Genomic DNA, 8,765 nt, shown 5'->3' on the forward strand with positions numbered 1-8,765 from the left:
AGGGGACTATTGTTTGAAAAATATAAAACTTCTGAGAAAAATGTCAGTGTGACGTATATGCAAAAATATTTGTATGACACAAGAGGCTTGTGATATTTATCAGTACAGACTGAAGCAACCGTGGCATCAATGGGCAAACATTTTTCTCCCTCAAGTTAAATATATATAGATATATATTGCCTGTATATAAGGCAAAAAGCATATAAAAGAAGATGTGAGAGAGATATTTTGGGGGAAGAGAGAGTTTGGGGAAAGCAGAACAAGAGTGTCTTCCCCACTGTTCACAACAGCAGAATTCAGAATCACTAAACTTTATTTATTTTAGCGGTATAGGTAGGACAGACATAAAATCTCTGCTGAAGGCTCCTGGATTGTGCATCCTAAAGGGAATTAGACAAATCCATAGATCTATCAAGGGCTATTTGTTTTGGTAACCAAAAGGAACCTCCAGTATCCATTTGAACATCAGTCACTGGCAGATGGCTCCATGTCCAGCTTGCAGGTTTCCCAAGAGAATTATACTATGGGAAATGAAAAGTGAACCCGATGGGTCATTTCTCTCATTCAGCTGGGACCTAGTAAGGTTCTCAGACACAATACTGTGACCAATCCAGATGCTGTGCTTTGAAGCATTCTCTTCTTAAACAATAACTGATTGTCTTTGTAGCGTGAAAACAAAGTTCTACCAGCATGTCCTGGCCTTGGTGTTTGCCGTCTTTGAGATCAATGAGGACCCCACCATCTTGCCCAACATTACTCTTGGGTTCCACATCCATGACTCCACCTATGATCCAAAATGGATTTACAGACCCACCCTGGACCTGCTCTTCACCACAGCTGAACTTGTCCCAAACTACAAATGTGGCTACCAGAAAAAAATGGCTGGCATAATTGGGGGCTATAGATCTGAAACAACATCAGACATGGCGACTCTCTTAAGTCGTTACAAGATCCCACAGGTACGATCAGAGAACTGGGATTATTTGGACTTTCACAAATCTCACACGTAGTTTAATCACCTTTGCTGATCTATTATCAAGCATTGCAAAGAATAAAAAAAAATTAAGTGGCCATTTCTACACAGGGGATTTGGGCGTGATATGGATCTTGAAATGACAGTTGTCAGAAAGGACTCCAAAGGATGCGTGTTGAATATTCAAGTTAAAAAGACGGCTAATAAATGTTTCTAAATAAAATAAAATAATTGCAAACAATGATGCTAGCAGAAGGATGAAACATGCAGACAAAGAACATGTGGAACAGTCTGGAAAGCAGAGTTGTATTTTATACCATTTACATTCGGGATAGTATAAGATCTGGAGTAACATTTAAATGTCTTTTAAAGAAGAAGGTAATGAATAGAGTCAAGTAGTCTAATTATCCCTCTATAACAGGGGTGGCCAACGGTAGCTCTCCATATGCTTTTTGCCTACAAATCCCATCAGCCCCAGCCAGCATGGCCAATGGCTAGGGCTGATGGGAGTTGTAGGCAAAAAACATCTGGAGAGCTACCGTTGGCAACCCCTGCTCTATAACATGACTTTTTGTTTCCTTCCTAGCTGTCATTTGGCTCCTTTGAATCGGATGTGGATGTCCCAACCAGTCGGTCATCTTTTTACCGCATGTTCCCCAAGGAAGCCCTTCAGTATGAGGGGATTGTCCGCTTACTTCTGCATTTCAGGTGGAGATGGGTTGGGCTCATCACTCTGGATGACAAAAGGGGAGATCGTTTCTTGCAGACTTTGGAGCCAATGCTTTCCAGGAATGGAATCTGTGCAGCCTTCACAGAAAAGGCTTCAGAACAGATCCCCTGGGATGACATACTCTTTCTGAACAAATATCTATACAGTAGTAATGCAAAGTTCTTGGACAGCGAAGCCAATGCAATTGTCATCTATGGAGGAAGTGGAGCATTTATTTGGCTGGTGGCTGTTATCTTCATGCCCACGATGCTGATGAATCTCACAGGGGCTGACTACGGGGAGAGGTCCTCTACAGGAAAAGTGTGGATTACAACCGCCCAGATGGATTTTACACTCACCCCTTTTCAAAAGGCGTTTGATATAGAGACATTCCATGGTGCTCTTTCCTTCTCAATGCATTCCAAGCCCATCGGAGGCTTCCATAGATTTCTTCAACTTCTAAAACCTTCCCAGGCAAAGGGGGATGGCTTTATCAAGGACTTCTGGGAGCAAGTGTTTGACTGTGCATTCCCAGGTTCTGTTAACTCTGGTAAGACATGCACCGAAGAGGAGAAGCTGGAGACTGTCCCAGCACCTTTTTTTGAAATGAGGATGACCAGCCACAGCTACGGTATATATAATGCTGTCTATGCCCTTGCGCACGCCCTACACATCTTGGGCTCATCTAGAATCAACCACAGAGCAATGGAGACTGGAGGCAGCTTGGCTTCTTTGGATGTGCCACCTTGGAAGGTAATTCTTCTTTGTTGGGGAAAAAGAGAGTCCTCTGCCATGCTCCCTCTAAGCTGTGGAGTCTTGTGAGCAAAAACTCTGTTTCGTGAGCTACTGGCATTAAAGCTGTGAGCCAGTTTGGTGTAGTGGTTAAGTGTGTGGACTCTTATCTGGGAGAACTGGGTTTGATTCCCCATTCCTCCACTTGCAGCTGCTGGAATGGCCTTGGGTCAGCCGTAGTTCTTGCAGAGCTGTCCTTGAAAGGGCAGCTTCTGGGAGAACTCTCTCAGCCCCACCCACCTCACAGGGTGTCTGTTGTGGGGGAAGAAGATAAAGGAGATTGTAAGCTGCTCTGAGACTCTGATTCAGAGAAAAGGCCGGGATATAAATCTGCAGTCTTCTTCGTCTTCTACTGCACCAGTTAGTTTGCTCTGGGGCCGTGTTCCCTGAGCTAAGACAAAAATGTGTGAGCCGGAGGCTAAAAAACTGTGAGCTGGTTCACCCTAACTAAGTTTAGTGGGAACACTAGTCCTCTGCCATGTTTGGGGTTCAATATGTTGGCAGGAGTGGGGAAATGGGATTTTTAATCTTTTTTCCCTGCCCATATGAGCAGGGCTGGTGCGAGGGTTTCTGGTGCCTTAGGTGAGCTGCCCACTAGCCCTCCCCCCCAAAAAAAAATTAAAAAACAAAGAATTGTAGGAAAAATGAAGAAACTTGAAACTATTTACATTTTTAATCTACAGTTTTTTTATTTTAAATTTATTTTTCAAAAAAAAATTGTGAAATTAAGTGAACAAAATTGTGCGAATACTACTTCATGTATTTAGGTGGATGTGCCACAGATAAGACCTTGTGCATATGAGAAAGATGCTCTACTAGGCAAGTTGAGCCAAGTGCAGCTCAGTTGCTGGCTGTTCGTGCAGGCTGGGAGAGATGCAAGCAGAGGGAGGAATCTGGCCCAGGGCCCCTGAAGGCATGGGGGTCCATAGGGCAGCCCCTACTTGGCCTATTTGTTAATCCGGCCCTGAATCAAGGTGTACTGAGACTAGCTGCAGCTCTCCAGAGCGTCCAGCAGAGGAAGAAGAAGAAGAAGACTGCAGATTTATTCCCCGCCATTCTCTCTGAATCAGAGACTCAGAGCGGCTCAAAATCTCCTATATCTTCTCCCCCACAACAGACACCCTGTGAGGTGGGTGCGGCTGAGAGGGCTCTCACAGCAGCTGCCCTTTCAAGGACAACCTCGGCCAGAGCTATGACTAACTCAAGGCTATTCCAGAAGGTGCAAGTGGAGGAGTGGGGAATCAAACCCAGTTCTCCCAGATAAGAGTCCGCACACTTAACCGCTACATCAAACTGGCTCTCTTCATATCACCTTTCACATCACTTACTGCCCTGCCTTTTAAAGGGAAGTGCTGGAGATTGTCTCTGGGACCTTCTGCATGCCCAGCAAATGCTCAGCTCTGAGCTACGGACACTTCCTTTTTGCCAGTTTAGATGGAGCAAAACCAAAATGGATGTTTTTGGAAGCTCACTCAGCAGCATTCATTCAAGGAACACCCTGAAGCCTGCTGAGAGCCAGTTTGGTGTAGCGGTTAAGTGCACGGACTCTTATCTGGGAGAACCGGTTTTGATTCCCCACTCCTCCACTTGCAGCTGCTGGAATGACCTTGGGTCAGCCATAGCTCTTGCAGAAGTTGTCCTTGAAAGGGCAGCTGCTGTGAGAGCCCTCTCAGCCCCACCCACCTCACAGGGTGTCTGTTGTGGGGGGAGAAGATAGAGGAGCTTGTAAGCCACTCTGTGTCTCTGATTCAAAGAGAAGGACGGGGTATAAACCTGCAGTCCTCTTCTTCTTCTTCGTCGTCGTCTTCTTCTTCTTCTTCTTTCCTTTGTCTTGTGTCTGGCAATGGAAGTTTATTTTCATGGGCAAAAGAACAAATTAGTTGCATTCATAAATAACTTCTCTCCTAGAAGAAAGTAATCTAAAACTCTGTTTGACACTGAGAAGTATTGGTGAGCACACTCCAACCCATCCAATTCATTCCATGCCCTTAAATGCTCCTTCCCTTTCCACCAAGCTCCACACCCTTCTTCAGACAATGGCTTTCAACAACAGCGCTGGAGATGAAGTGGCCTTCAATGAACACGGAGAATTGAAAGGTGGATTTGATATTACCAACATGATCGCTTTTCCAAATAAGTCCTATGTCAGAGTCAAGATCGGGAGGCTGGATCCTCAGGTTCCCCGTAGTCAACGAGTGATAATTGATCAGGATGAGATTAAGTGGAATAGGCACCTTCCACAGGTGAGAAACCATCTCAGTGTTTCTCAAACAAATACAAAACCGTTCATCGTTTAATGAAATGGGAAAGGAGAAGACTTAAGGGGAGCAAATGGATTCCATGATGTTTTTAATCCATGACATTTGCTAAATCAGCTCTTAATTACAGCATCCTGTATGGGGAGGGCGGGATATATATCAAATCAAATCAATAAATAAAACCCCTGAGCTCAACAAAAATGCCACATGTAATCATATTTTGGATAATCTGCATTCCTCTCACACACTATGAGCCATCTTTGAGATCCCAGATATCACACTTCCATTTCATTGACAACTTGTAGAGTAATTCTGAGACAAAGTACTCATGATAGCTTCTCAGTTTTAAGATCCAGGTGGGCAGCTGTGTTGGTCTGAAGCAGTAGAACAAAGTAGGAGTTCAGTAGCACCTTTAAGACCAACAAAGTTTTATTCAGAATGTAAGCTTCCGTATGCGTGTATACTTCTTCAGACGAGGGGATGGGGTACAGTGAGCTGAAATACATATAGCTGGTGAGTTAAGAGTATTATGCATACGAAACCTTACATTCTGAATAAAACTTTGTTGGTCTTAAAGGTGCTACTAGACTCCTACTTTGTCCTCAGTTCTAAATTCTTGCTTTCTTCAAGGACAGGTGCCTCCTTCCTCCCTGTGTAATGAGAACTGCAAACTTGGTTACAGCAAGAGAAAGAAGGAAGGGAAGAAGTTCTGCTGCTACGATTGTGATCTGTGTCCAGAAGGGAAAATGTCAGACAAAGAAGGTAGGAGATGCTCTGGGAAAGATTCCTCCTTTTAAAGATTCCTCAAATGTTTCATTACTGGAAGTGTGGGAATTTGAAACATTTACTCTTTGAGGAATTATCAAAAAAGACTTAAATTGGCCATTTTGTCATTATACATTAAAAATGTTTAACAGAAGTAGTGCCCTACTGGATCAGACCAGCAGTCTGTCAACTCCAGCATCCTTCCTCAATATTAGCCAACCCGTTCATCTGGATGGCCAACAACAGGGTACAGAGGCCAAAGCCTTCCCTTGATGTCTCCTGGCTCTGAGATTCAGAGGTTTGCTGCCTCTGGATGTGGAGGTTCCCTTTAGTCAACATGGTCAGAAGCCACTGACAGGCCATCTTCCATGAATCTGATTCCCTATTAAAGCTGCCAAAATCTGTGGCCATCTCTACATCAACAGGCAGCATATTCCATGACTGATTTCCCACCAGCCTTATGCCGCTCTCACACTCGTCTTCTCAATGGGGGTTCTGTTGGATTTCACACTATCTGCCCCAGGGCTGCAACTTGCTTCGCCGCAGCAAACAAGATCCTCTAAAAACCAGTTTCTGTGTCCCGTGGGGAAAAGGCGAAGCTAGTTACAGCCCCGGGGCAGATAGTGTGAAATCCAGCTGAAGCCCCGCAGAGAAGTGGAGCGTGAGACCAGCGTAAGGCTAGTCGGAAATCGGTCCGTGTTTTTAATTAGGTGGTGTGTAAAGAAGTGCTTCCTTTTGTCTGTGCTGAATCTGCTGCCCATCTGTTTCCTAAAATACCCTTGAATTCTAGTATTTTGGGTGAGGCAGAGAAAGTTATTTTGTTCTGCCCCTACTGTCTATCCCATGTTTATTTTCCAAACCTCTATCAGGTCTGTTCTTTTAGTCATCTCTTTTCTGAACTTAATCTTCAGCTTTTCCTCATCGGAGAAGTCCTCCAATCCTTTCATTACTTTGGTTGCCTTCTGCTGTACTTTCCCAAGCTGTGTGGTGTCCTGTTTGAGATACGGTTATCAGAACTGCACATCGTATTTCAAATGAGGCTGCACCACAGATCTACATAGGGGCATTGTGATACTGCTTGATACTGTGGGGTGGTTTGTCGTTGCCTTCCCCAGTCATTTACACTTTACCCCTAAGCAAGCTGGGTACTCATTTAACCAGCCTTGGAAGGATGGGAGGCTGAGTCAACCTTGAGCTGGCTACCTGAACCCAGCTTCCACCAGAATCAAACTCAGGTCATGAGCAGAGCTTGGACTGCAATACTGCAGCTTACCACTCCTTACACTTAGTGGTGTTGAACATCCCTGTGTATTTCTCCATTTGTTTCCAGAGATTTTGTGAGGTTATGGGAATTTAGATTTAAAAGTAACAGAATTCCTGAACAGCAGTATGGCTTTGTTCTGTTTGAAGGACAGAGGCTGTCTGGTGAGGAAATTGAGAAGGATCAGCAGGAACAACAAAAGTTCTTCAACCACAATAGGATTTGTGCGTTCATTTCAGTAAACCCTGGAAGGTGCAAATGGTGTTATTGCTTCTTACTAATTTTCAATGTTAGGACAGGTTTATAAAACTGTTTTCATCATGGACTGAGGAAAAAATATTAGCTACTATCTTACAAAAACCTCTTCTTGGAGAATCAAAGTGCCTCAGTAGGTTTTCTTCTCCTTTCAGACATGGATTATTGCATCCCTTGCTCTGAAGGTCATTATCCAAACCAAGAACAAAACCACTGCCTTCCCAAGATCCCAAACTTTCTTTCATTTCGTGAGCCGATGAGCATTATTTTAGCCTTTTTTGCTCTTCTCCTGTCTCTGATAACAGCTCTGGTGATTCTGTCCTTTATAAAATACCGGGACACTCCCATCGTTAAAGCCAACAATCGGACCCTCACCTACATTCTGCTAGTCTCCATTTTCCTTTCTTTCCTCTGCTCCTTGCTCTTCATCGAGCAGCCTGACAAGGTGACCTGCCTCCTCCGACAAGTGACTTTTGCCATCATCTTCTCCGTTGCTGTTTCTTCTATTCTGGCAAAAACCATGACTGTCATTGTGGTGTTTATGGCATCCAAGCCAGGAAACCTTTTTCAGAAATGGGTGGGGAAAGAATTGGCACATTGTATTGTTATTTCTTGCTCCTTTGTTCAAGTTTCCATTTGTGCTGTTTGGCTTGGTTCTTTTCCGCCCTTCCCAGATATCGACAAGCATTCACTGAGTAGAGAAGTCATCATGCAATGCAATGAAGGGTCAGTCACCATGTTTTACTGTGCCTTGGGTTACATTGGATTCCTTGCCACCATCTGCTTCATTGTAGCTTTTATAGCCAGAAAGTTGCCTGACAGTTTCAACGAAGCCAAGTTCATCACCTTCAGCATGCTGGTCTTTTGCAGTGTTTGGCTGTCCTTTGTCCCCACCTACCTGAGCACGAAAGGAAAAGATACGGTGGCCGTGGAGATCTTCTCCATCTTAGCTTCCAGTGCTGGCTTGCTAGGCTGTATCTTTTTGCCCAAATGCTATGTCATTCTTCTTAGACCTGAGTTGAACACAAGAGAGCTGCTGATAAGGAAAAAACACTAAATTCTTTAGTCAGCCATCCACTTGTTCTCCAGTTATATTTTTATCAAATGCAAATAGGGAATTTTTGTTTTGAGGAGAGAATGAAAACAATGAACCATTTCCTGATATTCTTTAGTTAGGCTAGGTTTACATTTCAAACAGAAGAATTATACATTTGAATATATATCTCTCTCTCTTTCTGAGAGAAGTAATGAAAATAAAAAAATATATACTCTGATAATAATCTTTAAAATTGTTTTTAAAAAAGAAGGCTTACCACTCAGTTTCATTTTAGTCCACATTATCCAGGAATATACCTCTCACATTGTCTTATGGGAGCTGTAGTAATACCTCCTCAATCATTCATTTCCTGACCCAACCATTTGTGATCTAGGGGGAGTAAGGACTACTACACAAACTGCAAACATGCCTGCAGGAAGAAGGAAAGGAACTCTGCCATCACACCTATTGTAGAGCCACAAACGTGTTCAGCAGCACTTTGATTTGGATGGCAGGAAGATCCCATGATAGGAAGCTTTAGTTTCTCTCTTCTCGGCTTGGCTTCGCGAACGAAGATTTAAGAAGGGTGCAATAGTCCACGTTTGCTGCAGGCTCGCTGGTGGCTGACAAGACCAATGTGGGACAGGCAGGTCCGGCCACAGCGGCTGCAGGGAAAAGTCTGATTTAGGGTTGGTCCTGTAGCAGTGCGATTCTTC

At 43.9% G+C, this 8,765-nt stretch overlaps 1 protein-coding gene across 1 annotated transcript; it reads left to right on the top strand.

Annotated features, from left to right (window-relative positions):
* Positions 1-546: 546 nt before the first annotated feature.
* On the top strand, positions 547-8,070 carry LOC132583259 (vomeronasal type-2 receptor 26-like). Its single transcript, XM_060254926.1, has 6 exons — positions 547-578; positions 668-959; positions 1,560-2,435; positions 4,490-4,717; positions 5,368-5,494; positions 7,169-8,070. Exons 1-6 carry the CDS (start codon positions 547-549, stop codon positions 8,068-8,070), a joined length of 2,457 nt encoding a protein of 818 aa, XP_060110909.1.
* The last annotated feature ends 695 nt before the right edge of the window (positions 8,071-8,765 follow it).

The sequence above is a fragment of the Heteronotia binoei genome, chromosome 15 (assembly GCF_032191835.1).
Source record: "Heteronotia binoei isolate CCM8104 ecotype False Entrance Well chromosome 15, APGP_CSIRO_Hbin_v1, whole genome shotgun sequence".
Classification (NCBI taxonomy): Eukaryota; Metazoa; Chordata; class Lepidosauria; order Squamata; family Gekkonidae; genus Heteronotia; species Heteronotia binoei.